The following is a 15,595-nucleotide window of genomic DNA, read 5'->3' as shown; positions in this document are numbered from 1 at the left end:
CCTCAAGTGAAGATGACACCGAGTGTATGGTAATTCATCCTATATGCAGGTCCTTACTGGGAGTAGGTGTGGGCTTGTGGACATGCTGAAGAGTTGTAACTTGCGGTCTTGTCGATAATGCATACATGAACCTATATGCAAGTCCATGTAGGTATTATAGGACTCAACGGGGCCCCCCCATCTACCGTCACTAGGTGTCAATAAACGTCGCCTTTTCTAATTGATCTTGTTCATAATTTGGCCAGAATAAACCTTGAATCGCTCTGTCATGACAATGCATCGACAGGGGAATGTGTTGTTTCCCTTGGCCAATCACATAACATACTGACATCTAGCTTCTCAAATTCCCGACGCTATCTCGCCACTCCACCTACCGACACCCCCTTTAAAGGAGTATTCCAGACGTCCAAACTTCGTCCAGGTTCTTCTTACCATATCACTGTATAGAGTATGCAGCTGCTGTAACCATGGCTGTTGCAAAAATCGCACTCATTCTCTCATAAACATCACGACTGAAATTCTACATAGTGCTTCGAGAACTGGGATTCTCTTGTACCAGTAAGTAATCTAAGCGGAGTATAGCCCCTTTTCCCAGCCCTGGAGAGTTGTCGAACCTAACAAGGATGTGAGGCTCCTGAATAATGCATATACGTATGATATAAGCATCTGTAGGCCATCAGTTTACCATCGGGACGAGAAGCGCATGCCGTATTGTTTAGTCGTCCGTCACCTGATCCCCAGTGATGTAGTCGTCGATTGCAATAGCGAACCTGAAAGGACGCCTTTGCCCAAAACATCCCACGCCATGCCGATCATGTTTATCGTCGGGTCCAACCTCCGTACATATATCTAATATTTCGAGTTACCTTTTTGAAGACCACTTTCGACTTAGAGAGAATTGGCTTGGTCGTACGCATAGGATTGAACAGATCTCTCTTGCGCCTCTCTCAACTTCATCGTGACCTCCCATGCCTCTGTCAACACAAACGCTCGCACCTGGAGAGCGCGAGACACCCGGTTCCAAGAAGGTTCTCACATCGAGCAAGACGAGAAACCGCGCTAATTCGTACGCCATGAGAGAGATACTCCCCCCCAGATGTCTGCTGGCAACAAGCGATGGACCAATGAAATTCACAGACTAGTTGGGGAGTTGAAGTGGGGTTCATATGTGAGTGTGGGGGTTCATCAACTCCACGAAAGATGTGCTTCTTCACGGATCACCATTCTCCATCCAGAACGGTGATGACATTTTGTACCAATACCTCCTTGCGCTGAACCCGTACCAGCACGCAGACGGCAAGAGGGTGGCTCTGCTGCGCCAGACTGTCTGCCTGCCTCTTATATTAATACATACTCATACTATCACAAGATTCATCCACCTCCTTACGCCTTGGTGGGAATTCGCAACGTAACCGACCCAAGATAAAACTCAAGATACCGGACCGCCAAGAGATGAAAGCCTAGACCAATACGGCCTCTGAAGTTTTGCGCCTGGCCAGAACCACCCGAACCGTGTCTATGTGTAATATACCTTCCATTAAGTATCCACCCCCTTCCCCCCAATCGCCGGTCCACAGCCCCGACTCTAGGCGCTGAGCAGATCTCGCACACTCATACCGCGCCCAGCACCACTACCGCTGGTACCTCTCCGGTCTGTGTTCAACATCAGCAGCGCGGCGGATGCTTCTTGGTCCATGTCGCGCAGAGGCGGTAAGGCTGGGCTTGTGAGTGTCGAGTTGGATGCCGAAGCAGCGCCGAAATTGTAGTTGTATTGCTGGGGCCCGAAGGCCGGAGAAGCCTGCGTAGAGGCACTATAGCTATAGTGCCGGTGGTCGGTCGAGACCGACGAATAGGAGTTTTGCCGGTGGCGGGCGTCTTCCGCCAGCAGAGCAGGTGATTCGGAAGGCCTCTGAGACCGAGAAGTAGACGGGGTATACGTGGGCGAAGGAGCTTCAGACCCGGTCATCTCCACGTCGCCCAAATCGTCTTCTTGGTACACGTTTCGGCTAATAGGCGGCGGCAGGGCAAACTCGGTCGGTGTTCGCGCCGATGACTGAGACTCGTTCTGCGACTTCAGTTTGGCTACGCAGTCTTCGAGGTATCGAACGTAGTCTATCGAAGCCTTCAAGCGTTTCTCGCGTTAGCTAGGGGCCTGCAAGTATCTTTTGGTAGATTGGATACCACGAACCTGGAGGATGGCCAGCTTATGCATTTCTCCAGTACAAGCTGGAATGAGATCCTTCAACACTGCAAACTCTTCGTTCATCTTGGACCGCCGGCGTCTTTCGATTAGACTGTGGGCCGTCTTACGTGCGATCTTCCTTCCGGCAGCACTTGTAGCAGCTGGTTGCTTCTTCTTAGATGCGGCCGTGGCAGCCGCTACTTTGCCAGCTGCGCCTGGTGTAGCCGCAGGAGAGGGGGCTCGACAACTTCTTCCTGGGCACGAGGCTTCATCTGAATGATCTTCCGCGACCTTGTCGGTGGCGGCGGTAATGCGAATTGCTCCTTTTGTGTTGCAGAAGAACGCCTCCGTGACTTCACAGCTTCACTGGCTTGCACTGGGTAAGTCGTCTTGGAATCTGAGGGCTGAAAGCTCGATGCTGCTGGTGACGATGTCTTGCTTTCAGAACTGGCCGGCCTTGCGGCGTCTTTGCCACCCATCGCAGATGGTGGCAACTCAAACGACATTTGCATCGATGTCATTTGCTGCACTCCGTCTTTGCCTTTCATCTCCGTAGAGGAGTTTGGCGTGGGAGGCATCGCTGGACGTGGCATTTTCTGTGGTCGCTTCCGATGGCGCGAATAGTAGGACTGGACAACACTTTCGATTTGGCGACAGCAACGAGCACGAATGGGGCTTCGGAGGATGGCCAAACCAGAGGAAACACAAATGCTATCTGAATCAAGGATCACCTGGACTTGGAGATGAGGTCGTAGCGAGCATACCAATATGAGCCGGATAAGTCACGCGCCCGAGTTGGATGCCGCCGAGACGGAACGGAGGCCTGAGCGATCGAGTCTGTGGAGAAATGTAAGAACAATAAGGCCGGGTGTCCGACAATGATTCAAAGCGGCAACGCTGGCATGGCAGATGTAGTATATAAGACACTGGGTAAGTATGTAAATATGAAGTAGATGAACAGGTAGACAGACAGACAGACGGTATGGTGGCAAGAAAAGCGCACGAAGGGGTATATGGGTATATCAGAGGCCGGCTGCAGCAACTCTATCTACGAGCCCGCATAGATGTAGGGACCAATGATCAAACTGGCTGGAGTCGCGTGCCAACTTCCTCTGCCTCATCTTGAGGACGGTTTCCATATGAACAGAGCCCCTCCCGGTGTTCGAGACTGACCCGGGGTGAGGTTGGAAATGGGCCAATGGGCGCTTCGCATTCAAGCATGTGCTCCTGGATCCCAAGCTGAGCTGCGTCCAGAAGCGTGTCCCAGCTCGCACTAGCTTTCCTGGAGACAATGGGGATCCCGCTAGGTACCACAACTATACCACTACTTATAGTTGCGGCCTCCAGAAACACCCCCGGACTTGGAGGGTACGGGTCTGCCAGATCTTGGCGAAACAGGAATCGAGCAGTACGTCTATATCTACACATATTATATACCAATGATACAACATTACTCTTCAATTCAATCCCAAGTATGGTTTGAGAAACGAGTGCAACAAGTACATATAAGGAGTCTCCTCAAGTTGTAGACAAGCACATACTCGGTTTTCCTAGGCCCCGGAGTGGTTTCTCTCTGCACACGCATCAAATGGTAGGACAGCACAACCTTGGAAGCACAGGCAGATGTTTCGAATGCCAAGGCGCCAAAAAGAGCCGATTTATCTCTAACGCGAACGACATTGCTTCAGCGGCTGCATCGAATTCTTATCTTCCGCAACCACGCAATTCTCGGGCTTTAGTGTTCCTGTCGACTGGATGTCATGCCTGGGCTGGGCTGGGCTGGGCTGTTGCATGCAGTACCTAACGTATCTTGGATGCCACCTAACTCGCTCCACCGATACTCAATGCACCACTCTTTTCAAACGTCCACGTTCTCGGGCTCACAAGACCTGACTCGTGGCAGGGTCTCTGACATGTATTGGTCCGTTTCGGAGTCTGTTCTCTATCTCATCCTGTTCATGTCCGCTGGTGGGTGGTCGCGTAGGCTGCGTACACTGCTTGGTCTATGCATTCATTAATGGCCATTCCACAAGAAAACATCCCTATGACGGGCAGTAGGTAGTAGTGAAGAGGTTGTGCAGGAAGCCTTCTCTAGTGGCAAACTACCACTTCATGCAGGCTTTTCATAGGAGATTGCATGTGTTGAGATGATGGGCTTCACGAAACAACAGTGCCAAGATAGATCTTCTCGACAAAGGCGCTGATCGTTTCCGAACCGCGCCGGTCAAGGAAACACAGGATGGCCTTGTATCATGGCGCCAATATACCAAGAAGCGCAATCGACGTTGAAGGAAAAAGAGTTATCATCCAATTAAGTTGAAGTACATGACACCAAAGCTGGGGCTGCATCGCATGTTACTGTTCACCTTTAAATCGGATAGAAATGTCCAGATTCCGCTCCCTTTCGAACACGCCTCGAACGGAGGTATGTTTGAGCTTCAGGGGCCAAACCTTAGGGAGCAGGCCGAGTGTCTACGCCGGGCGGTCAGTGAACTACATACTCTTGATACAACCATCTCTCTTGCCCCTGAAAAAAAGTTCCATTTAGCATATCACCGTGACTAGACCATTCAGCTGTAGTGGTGAATAGCCAACTGTACGGTACGGCCCTTGTGTCATCCGATGATAATACTAGCACGTCTCAGCTTGTCAGAAGCCGGCCGATGTCAAGCACATATCCTTCGCCATTGCCACAGCTAGCTATGAGTCTGTTCCTTGCGATGGCTGCAGCCTGCAGCTGAAAACTGGACTGTGTTGCTCCCATGGTTTGCTCGAAGCCACATGATTTGTATTAGCCAGATCTCTGTAGAGTCTGCTTGATTTTTTATTGAACCAGCTGGAATGAGAGCAAATAGTTATAGATGATTGAAATATGTACAAGTTGCACTTTATACTCCTATACTAGCCCTTATATTATATGGGCAATGTAATATTGCGAGCATAGAACCCGTGTGATCACCCCTTTTCATAGGATGGCGGGCTGTATCTTTACTGCCTTTGCTTAAGGTCTTCGCCCTCTATATCACTGCCGGCCATTGATAACGTTTGTTCCCTTTACATTTATGTGCGACCAGTACGCTGGAATCCTCTAAAGTGTCTTCTGAGTTTATACCCAGGAGACCGTCCGCATGATGCCCGTCTACCGCCTTTGCGCTATTGCCCTTGCCGATTGAAACCCGTAGCATCGGAGTTCTCGGCTCTTCGCTTTCTTTACTCGCGTACCTGGTTTCTGGGCATTTTTATATAGCCTGGTAGACATGGACATGGACAGGGACATTTTCAAGTCTGCTAACACAGCAGACGGATTGAGGGGCATAGAGCACGTTGACAGGCTGTTGAGCACCAACGAGCAACATTTGGCGCTTGAGCGGCGGGCCAAGGAGTTAAGTTTGGCCAGCAAAATTCCACAGTAGTACCACTGGAGCGAGGAAGGAGTCTCGCCTTACGCCCTCTCTCTCTCCCTCCCTCCCCCTCTACAGCATTTTATATTACCTACCTCGTATCTGACTTGTTCCGATCCGACCTGACACCCGACGGTTGTGCCGCCAGCACCTGAGTGTCAGGGTAACAGGTAGGTAGGACTAAACTGACTGCGACAGCAAGAACAGGCGCAGTAGCGACTGGAGAAGAAAGAAGGTGCAGCAAAAGGTGGGCCCGTAGATGATCCGTGCGTCGATTTGACCCCATTCTTTTTAGGTAAGGCGTTCAATCAGCCCATAAGTCAATAGTTTTTGTCGCTCTACCTAGGTAAGTACCTTATGTCTCTATCGGAATTTTTGTCTGATCGCGACCGACATTTAATTGTCCCCCCAATCATTGGATTTCCTCCTCCCCAAAGAGCAACAGCGAGGGAGGGTCGAACCGAAGAACGAAGGTGTTCGTCGATAACCAATCTCCAGCCCACGGGAAAGGACGAACGAGCTGCAGCTCCAATCCAGCAGCGATGACTTCGTTCAGTGCCAATGCGACGGCCGATCGCATCGCGCCTCCTGCAAGTACATCAGAAGTTGACTCCCCGCCTAGGCCTTTTCCCCTTCTAGACGTGAATGCGATGGATATTTCCGGCCTCAACCACGACGACGACCCCCTCTACGCGCCCCCAACCAAGCCTCCCAGTCCCAATTCCCGCCTCTGCCGCAAAACTACGAATTGCCTTCGCCCCCGACTGTCAGCCCGCTATCCACTCCAGCCGTCACGGCTGTCCAGAGCACCAACGGAGACAATGCCGCGGAGCACGATTTGCCCAACCTCTCCGAATCCGCCCAAGCCGCGATGCCTCTGTCTGCGTCTGCGCCATTAAACCCCATGGCCGACTTCAGCTCCATTAAAGCAAATCTGGCCATGGGTCTGGACAAACTCCAGACTACCGGCCTGCCTTCTGGTAGTAAGGACCGGGAACGTGCTGCAGTCGCAACCACCGACGACGACATTGCCTACAATGCCCGCTCTACTTCTAACGCGCGCATGATGTCGCGGCACGCTTCCATTACTAGCGCTGATCCAAATGCTTTCATCCTTTCCATGCCTCAGGGCAACAACACCCAGCTGTCGGGCGACTACCCTACAGCCATTGCCCCTTCGGAGATTTCACTCCAGGCGTCCTTCACCCAAGAAAGCGATGCACTTACGGGCAGTGCCGACGTTGCTTCTGCAAGTGCCAGTGCCAGCCAGAAGTTGGAATCGTTCGCAAGGATCGAGTTTGCCGACAGTGTCTTTCAAATGACCACTTATGCCGTCATCATTGGCCGCGATCAAAGAGCTCTGGACCAGGCACGCAGGGATGAGTACCGCGAAGAAAGATATCGCCGTAGGGTCGAGGAGAACGAACGACAGGGCTTGCCACCGCCAACGCCACTTGGAAAGGACAGGGGAAATTCAGTAAATCGTATGTCAGTGAAGAAGGTGGTATGCTGGGCCCGGAGTCGGATGGCGAAGACAATGATAATCCGCGCGCCCGCCGACGCAGGCCCAGCTCGGCTGCCTCAGTACAGCAAGGTAACACAAACGACCAAGACGAGATAGTAAAATCGAACCGCCAGTATGTGTCACATACCGAAGGCGTTGCGGCTGTTGATTTGGGCACTGTCCAGCCTTCGCCGTCGCACATACCATTTGTTGGCATCCATTCACCGGGCCCCAATATTGCCATGAAAACCAAGGCAATCTCGAGGAATCACCTCAAAATCCAATTTAATGAGAAGAAGGGGGTCTTCGAGGCTGTATCCTTGCATAGGAATGGGTTTTTCTGCGATGATGTTTTCTACGGATCAGAACATGGACCTGTCACCATTCGCAGCGGCGATCGCTTCCAGATCAAAGATGTTGGGTTTCTGTTTGTGATCAATGGCGTTGAGCGAGGCAAGACAGGTGGCGAAGACTTGCACGAGGAGGAGGCGTCGAGTAAACGATACTCTGTTGGAGGCAAGGAGATGAGCTTCGACTTCGAACACTCGGATCACGAGAAGTTTCACGATACTAGCGATGAGCTTTCCGACCTGGGAGACATCTCGACTCCGCCGGCTGGATCAGACGACGCCGATGACGCCGACGATGCTGACGACGTCGAGGATGCCGAAGAGGCCGAAGATGCCGAGGAGGTTGAGGAGGCCGAGGATACCGCCATGGCTATGGAACCACCATCTGAACCACCCCTTGCACCTGCTGAGCCGGAGCCCCAGACTATCCAGCCAGACCGGGCCGGCGATGTGGTCATGCAATCTGCGGAGTCGGCCTTCGAAGACCACGAGGAGGAAAGCATCGAGAGAAGGCTGCAAACAGCTCTTTCAGCTGATCTTGATTTGGGGCTTGATACAGGTCTTGATACTACTTTTGAGAATACGGAGCTCGATGTAGGCGATGCAGGACTTGATACGAGCTACGACATGGATCTAGACTCAAGATTTGATAACGGGATACCCCCGGAGTACGCCGGATTGCCTATCCCCCAAACGGCGTGGTCCAGGGCGGCCCCAAAGGATGGCATTATGTCCAAGAGAGAGCGGCGGCTGTTGAAGAAACAGATGCTCGAAGATGCAAAGAAGGTACAGCCGCAGGAGCCGTTGGGTGAGAAAATCAAACGACCCGTGGGGCGTCCCAGAAAGAATCCTCTGCCAGAGAATGGGGACAGACCGGAGAAGCGAAAGTATACCAAGCGAAAGAAGGAAGACGGGGAGGAAGGGTCCGATGCCGAGAAGCGAGCCAAGGAGAAGAAGGACAAGAAAGTACGACCAAAGTCACCCCCTCTGGAACTCAACAGAGAAGATTTCACCGATGAGCAGCTACAGAAGCCTAGCAAGAACTATGGTGTTCTTATTGATGAAGCTCTCACTGCAGGCCCGGTCGAGGGCCTGCATCTGAAGCAAATCTACAAGAGAATCACCGCCAAGTACCCCTGGTTCTATTTCCACGCAGAGACTAAAGGCTGGGAGAGCTCTGTTCGGCACAACCTGTTAGGTAACGATGCTTTCAAGAAAGACGACCAGACAGGACTGTGGTCCCGTGTGCCTGGAGTCGAACTCGACGCAGGAAAGAAACGAAAAGCCACTACTCCAGAACGCTCGCTTGGCCCGCCTTCGATGCAACCGCATCAAATGGCACATCAGCAACATTACTACCAGGGCTCTAACTACATGCAGCAGGGGGGTATGCACTACGCTCACGGTCTCCCCGGGCAAGGTTATACGGGTGGCAATCAGCACCAAAATGGTTACCATACTTCTTCACACAATGCTCCCAATCCCGTGGTTCAGGGCACGACTACAGCGCATCAGTCTTACCCTGGGCAGTCCCATAATCATGCCCCAATCACAACAACCACTGCACCGAATCTGGCTATAGCAAGGCAGCCCGGTCCCCAGCAGCAGCAAGGGGCGTATAACTCCCCTTATGCAAGACCAACGCCTCCAGCGAACCCGCTGCCCAAGACAGAAAACACCAATTACAACCCGCAGACATCCCATATCCCTCCCGCTCCTGCAAACGCTACCTATACAACTCAGGCCAACCAAAACGCCACCTCTCTTGGTGCCAACGGGACAAGTTCGAGAGTTCCATTGTCGGCTGAAGTGCAGAAAGTCATTGCAGACTGGAAGAAACAGATCTTGACTACTATTAGCAAGAGCACAGATGCAGCGAAGGCCGAACAGATTATTGACACGTCGATCAATCGTGCTCTTGGGATTCCTGCAGCAGCGACACTGCCTGGGTTCGAAGCAGTTGAGACGACCCTTGTCAATGCCGTGCAGGGTAAAATCAGGGATGCGCAAAACCAAGCACGAACTGCTGCGACTGCGACTGCGACTGCGGCTGCGGCTGCGGCTGCTGCGCCTACCACACCCGCGGCACCGGGGAGACAACCCTCGCTTGCACCAGCAGCTTCCCCAGCTGCAGCGAAGGCGCCAACATCATCAGCCCCATCCTCCCTCGAGGCAACTATTCAAGCTAGAATCAAGGTGTTCCGCGTCCCGATTCTTGCCGCCTTCAGAAAGAGGACCGAGCATGCCGAAACCATTGTTGATACAGCGATCAAGCGCGCTCAAGGGCTACCTCATCAAGATATCATGCCGGGCTGGGAAGATGCCGATAGGTTGATCGTGGAGAACGTTCACAAGATCATAACCGAAGTGCGCAAGAATCACGGTCTTCAAACCTCTGCTGTGTCTCCAAGCATACAACCTGCACGGTCTACCCAAGAAGGATCTGCTCACAAAATTCAGTCTGCGTCACCGGCGCCTCTACCTCCGGCCATGACATCTGCGACTTCCACAGGCCAGAGCTCCAGCAACCACAATGCGAACGCTCACCCTCCAGCAGTACCCCATACAAGCCCACCGCCCGTCGTGAACAATCCGTCAGCGCCTAGGCCAGCCATGCCACAACTCAGCCGCCCGGGAATATCGGTTGCCCGACCCTCGAAGGTAGGAATTGCACGGCCGGGTGCTGTTTCAGTGGCACGCCCGTCTTCAGCTCGGAGGGACTCGACATTGTCTACTCCGGTGCCGACATCCATGTCATCCGCACCCGCAACTACAAATACTCGTGTTTCGCCTAATATTTCGACTGTCACAAGTGCGGGGGCGACTGGGCCCATCTCTACCGTGAGTTCACCCGCGCCAGGTGTCCAGGCTGCTAGACCTACGCCCGCCCATGTCCCACAAAGCACTGCAAACACCCCCGTTCTGGGCCACTCGTTGCCAGGCTTCAGTACTGGGAAGCCTTCGAGTCCCGCTCCGGCGCCAACGACAACTCCTAGTGCTGGAGCGATAGAAGCAATAACCGGCACGAAACGAACGGTAGACAGTGTTGACGGACCAGGCCATGGGGTCGCAGAACAGCGGGAACACAAAAGGCTCGCAACGTCACCATTGGAGACTTCCCAGTCAGGTACTCAATCCAATGTCCCGGCACGACGTCCGTCCCCAGTCACACAAGCTCCTGCACCGCAAGCTTCAGTACCGCAAGCACATGTACAGCAAGCTCCGGCACCGCAGGCCCCGACAAATCAGGCCCCGGCAAATCAGGCTCCGGCACCACAGGCTCTGGCACCGCAAGCCACGGCACCAGCACCAGCGCAAGAGGCGACAGTCTCACTAGTACCAAAGTCTGCAACGCCACCGCGAACCTCGATACCACAACCTCTCGAGCCGACACCAAAACCGACACCGGCACTAGAGACAACGACTTTGCCTGTGCCAAAGTCCTCCACGTCACCGCAGGCCCTAGTGTCGACTTCAGCTTCGCCGCCGACTTCGAGCCAAAATGATACCCCCAAGCCTTCGGTAGAGCAACCCCATCCAATACAGAGCCAGCCGACTCCGTCGTGAGACCTAGAGCATGCATCTCTGGCTACTAGGGGGATTAAAAGAGCTTTTACAGCATATATCGAGTGTCGTGTTTTACTTAGCGCAGGAAAGCGGGGAAGAGTGGGAGAGGGAGGGCAAGAGAGTTTCAAAGAGGATCGTAGATATACCCCCAAGGAGCAAGCCGGAAGATAAGAGGAGGATGGATTGGCTTGCTTGCGAATATGATTTACAATGGCACCGTGTGGTACCATAGCTACTTATGTATCTGACTTAGATGACCCTCACTTTATTATCTAGGAGCATCGAAAAACCGAGCGAATCTTTTTATGGAACACAATGCAAAACTGAAGTCTCATACACTGTCCCGTCCGTCTTACCCAAGTAGAGAAGCATGTCATGAAAGAGCTGGTAGGCTTGTCTCCCACTTTGTTTTGTTTTTTGGCTATAGCGTGGCCAGCCCCTACGTAGTCCGTGCTGCCACCGAGTGGAAAGGGGTCTGTCTGGATTTATTGGTCGAATTAGACCGCTCAATAATGTTTGTCTATCGAAACAAAAGCAAATTATACGACTACTGCGGAGTTCAATGGGGTTTGTTTTGTAATTCATCAATTATCTAGTAGCCGTTGAAGGTATCTCTCGCTCTAAGCCAAATTCCTGTTGCGCCCCCTTCCTATTCATCCATTCCCTGTTGAAGCTGCATTTGGGACGCCATATCCTCTTTTCTCATCTCTAGACCCAAGCTCTATTACACCTGATTGATAAGATCTAGAACAAGCCCTTCACTTCGCCATTCTCTACATCCACATCCACCTTCAGATATCCGGGTGCAGTAGGCAAGCCGGGGATTGTCTGAATATCCGCAGCAAGCGCGTACAGATACCCAGCACCCGCCGCCATACGCACGTCCCTAATAGGTACTTTGAAGCCAGTAGGAGCTCCCTTAAGCTCCGGATCGTGGCTGAGTGAGTATTGCGTCTTGGCTACGCAGATGGGCAGGTTCCCAAATCCTTGCTTCGTGTAGGTATCCACCTTCTTCTGCGCCAGTTCCTCGAAGTTGACGCTCTCCGCACCGTACATATTCTGGCAGATAGCCTCCATTCGGCTTTGCACAGTGCCGTCGAGGTCGTATAGGAACTTGAAGTCCTTCGGCTTCTCGCAAGCTGCGATGACACCCTTGGCAAGCTCAACGGCGCCCGCGCCACCTTGAGCCCAGTGGTCCGCAAGGATCGCGTCTTCGGCGCCAGCCTTGATCGCCTCCTCACGGATGACAGCGACTTCAGCATCGGTGTCCGTTGAAAACTTGTTGATAGCTACCACCACCGGAACACCATATGACTTGGCATTCTGGATGTGCTTAGCAAGGTTGATGCAGCCCTTGCGAAGGAGATCAACGTTCTCCTGCTTGTAAACGGGATCAAGGGGTGCCCCGGCCTTGATAGGGGTCCATTGCCATGCACCTTCAGGGCTCTGACGGTCGCCACAATCACAACAGTATCGGGCACAAGACCTGAAGCACGACACTTGATGTTGAAGAATCGCTCACCACCCATGGTGAAATCAAATCCGGCCTCAGTGACTGTAAAGCCAGTCTTGGCGTTGTGGTCTTCGTCTGGTTCGGTACCGGTGAGCTTGAGTGCCAGCCTGTCGGCAATGATGGAGCTGTTTCCGATGGAGATGTTGGCGAATGGTCCGGCATGGACAAAAACGGGTGTTCCTTCCAGAGTCTGCATAAGGTTTGGCTTGATGGCATCCTTCATCAATGTAGTCAACGCTCCACCGACGCCAATGTCGTCACAGGTGACCGGATCGCCAGATCGCGAAGAAGCCACAACCATGCGACCGAGACGCTCGCGCATGTCGGCCAAATCAGTGCTCATGGCAAGAATAGCCATACACTCACTGGCAACCGAGATATCGAATCCAGTCTCACGGGTCTGGCCTTTCTCGGTGGGGGCAGTGCCAATTGTGACGCCGCGGAGATGACGATCATTTACGTCTAGTACACGCTTCCATGTAATAGTCTCGGGATCGATGTCCAGTCGAGCAAAGCGACGGACCTCATCTTCGGTCAGCTCAGCGGGAGACGTTTTGTCAATACCCAGCTTCTTCAGGCGACGGAACATGATGGGCGCAAATTCGCCTTGGGGCACCAATCTGTTGAACAAGGCGCGATCTTTCTGGGTGTTCTCGTGGAAAATGCGCGTGTCAATGGCGGCGGCCAACAGATTGTTTGCTGCGGTGATGGCGTGGATATCGCCCGTCAAATGCAGGTTGAACTCATCCATGGGTATGACCTGACTGTAACCACCACCGGCAGCACCACCCTTGATGCCGAACGTCGGCCCTTGACTGGGTTGCCTGACGTTCGCAAAGGTCAGACGACCCAGATGGGCACCAAGAGCCTGCGCGAGACCCATGGTCGTAGTAGACTTGCCCTCGCCCAGGGGAGTTGGTGTAATGCCCGTGACCACAACGTAACGGCCATTGCGACGGTGCGATAGTCGTTTTAATAAGCCAAGATCGACCTTGGCCTTGTATGAACCATATGGCTCCAGCTCGTGACGAGCAATTCCGACCTCTTGCGCGATCAGGGTAATTTCCTTGGGGATTTGTGTCTTGGACACGTCGATATCGGAGGGGACCGGAGACTGGAGTTTCAAGGGCAACGGATCAATACGCCTCTGCTTGAGTGTGTCGAACGACATTGTTGCCGAGTCCACCACGTTCTGCATAAGCATGGCAACCGTCATAGGTCCTACACCTCCAGGGACAGGGGTTATGGCGGAAGCAACTTGCGCCGCAGCCTCGAAGTCGACATCGCCCACAAGCCTCTGGCCAGATTTCCTGGTAGAGTCGGGAATGAAGTTGGTTCCAACATCGATAACGACAGCTCCCGGCTTGAGCCACTCTCCCTTGACGAAGTGGGGCTTGCCAATAGCCGCGACGACAATGTCTGCCAGCTTGACGTGATCTTGAATATTCTTGGTCTTGGGTGGCACACGGTAACCGTGGCATCGGCATTCTTGAGCAGATAGCTCACCGGGCTACCGACAATGTCGCTGCGACCCAAGACAACAGCATGCTTTCCTGCAATCTCGACACCGGCTTCTTCAAGCAACACCATGACACCCTTGGGCGTGCAGGGAATGAAGTAGGGGTGGCCACCCTTCTTGGCAAGCTCACCAATGTTGGTGACGCCAAATCCGTCGACATCTTTCTCATCTGCGACCGCCGACGTGATACGGTATTCATCGATATGCTTGGGCACTGGGAGCTGGACCAGGATACCGTGGACTTCACCATCATTGTTCAGGGCATGGAGCTTTGCGAGAAGCTCGGACTCGGTGATGGACTCGGGGAAATGCAGAAGCTCGCAACTAATGTTGGCCTGGAGTCATACCATGCATAGTCAATATGAGTAACACCAAAGATACAAGGCGGTAACGAAAAGGAGACTCACCTCCTCGGCAGCCTTAAGCTTCATGCGAACATAAGTGGCTATGGCTTGTTAGTGTGCGTCCTCAATGGGTCGTAGCGTTTGTACGGTCGAACGGAAACACATTACGTACTAGAGTCCGATCGATCACCAACTGATGGTCATTGCTGTTAGCCAATGTGCATGCGATCGCAAGGGGAGAGGGGGATTGCAACGAACCTTGAATAATCTTGAGGCATGGCTTATACCTGGGGTTGTTCTCCTGCTTCTTGGCCACCTCGCCAGCCAGTCTCTCGCGAATCTTCTTCGCGATGGCGTTGCCATCAAGCTTCATGGCAGCCATGGTGGGGTAGCTCGAGGCCGAGCAGAAAAGTCGGCGGGGTACAGGGGAGTCAAAGGGTAGGGTCTGGGCCCGAGATGGCAGGGTTGTGGCACTGCAGAGGGGGCGAGACTGCGTCCTACCATGCAATGACGGGCTGACACAAGAAGAGGAGGAAGAAGAAGGCAAAGAAGTTGGAGTTGTCAAACAATTGGAAGCGGGCGTGGTGGAAAAAGAGCACGAGAGTCATAAGATCGCTGGGTTGCCGGAAGAGGAAGCTGGTGCTGAAATTCGTGGGGTCGTCCGGAGTTAGGAGGGCCACTACTGCTGCTATGGGGAGGCGCGCCGTGAGTCGGAGTCGGAGCTTGCGCCGTCGAAAAAGTTTGTCGAGAGCCGCACACGCGAGCGGCTAGGCGTGGCCGCACCAGCATACGTGTGAATGTCGTGGCTGTTGCTGCTCCTGGAGACGGGCCATGACGAAGGCTAATCGATAGTGTCATGTCAGCTCAGGCGGCAAGGGGTGTTTTGCTTCAGCCTCAGCTCCTTCTGGTGACTCAAGCCCAAAGGATTCCTAATGTCCCTGCAGCTGCTGCTGGGTGAGTCAGCTGGCGAGGGCGATGCAATGTAGCTGAGACGTGGGAGCCGAAGACGGGTTGGCGGGTGGCAGCAGCAGTTCAGTTCCAAAAAAGCAAGTATATGATTGGCTTGGTTGCAGCTAGTAGCGTAACGAGGGGGTTGTTCCAGGCAGAAAGACGATAGGCGGTTGGGAGATTTGGGCGATGAAGCCACACAGTAAGGGAGAAAGGAGGGAAAAAAGCAAAGAGCGAGTGTTGTTATAACAGGCCTCTGCGATTATC

General features: G+C 53.2%; 3 protein-coding genes across 3 annotated transcripts; 1 reads left to right on the top strand and 2 right to left on the bottom strand.

Annotated features, from left to right (window-relative positions):
• Positions 1-1,585: 1,585 nt before the first annotated feature.
• On the bottom strand, positions 1,586-2,760 carry PG997_004710 (helix-loop-helix dna-binding domain-containing protein; the record flags this gene model as incomplete). The annotated part of the gene is made up of 3 exons (XM_066809025.1): positions 1,586-2,122; positions 2,189-2,505; positions 2,550-2,760. The coding sequence occupies 3 exons, from the start codon at positions 2,758-2,760 to the stop codon at positions 1,586-1,588; spliced, it is 1,065 nt and encodes a 354-aa protein (XP_066672643.1).
• A 3,365-nt stretch (positions 2,761-6,125) lies between these two features.
• On the top strand, positions 6,126-10,943 carry PG997_004709 (forkhead domain-containing protein; the record flags this gene model as incomplete). The annotated part of the gene is made up of 4 exons (XM_066809024.1): positions 6,126-6,297; positions 6,372-7,071; positions 7,149-10,098; positions 10,530-10,943. 4 exons carry the CDS (start codon positions 6,126-6,128, stop codon positions 10,941-10,943), a joined length of 4,236 nt encoding a protein of 1,411 aa, XP_066672642.1.
• Positions 10,944-11,748: 805 nt separating this feature from the next.
• Positions 11,749-14,762, bottom strand: PG997_004708 (C-1-tetrahydrofolate synthase- cytoplasmic; the record flags this gene model as incomplete). Its single annotated transcript, XM_066809023.1, is given in 5 exon segments — positions 11,749-12,414; positions 12,441-13,970; positions 13,985-14,371; positions 14,444-14,481; positions 14,639-14,762. 5 exon segments carry the CDS (start codon positions 14,760-14,762, stop codon positions 11,749-11,751), a joined length of 2,745 nt encoding a protein of 914 aa, XP_066672641.1.
• Between the last annotated feature and the right edge of the window lie 833 nt (positions 14,763-15,595).

Source organism: Apiospora hydei (assembly GCF_038363865.1).
Source record: "Apiospora hydei strain CBS 114990 chromosome Unknown utg000004l_segment0_segment0, whole genome shotgun sequence".
NCBI lineage: Eukaryota > Fungi > Ascomycota > Sordariomycetes > Amphisphaeriales > Apiosporaceae > Apiospora > Apiospora hydei.
The sequence above is the reverse complement of the archived record's forward strand: the minus strand, read 5'-3'. Positions and strand labels throughout refer to the sequence as shown.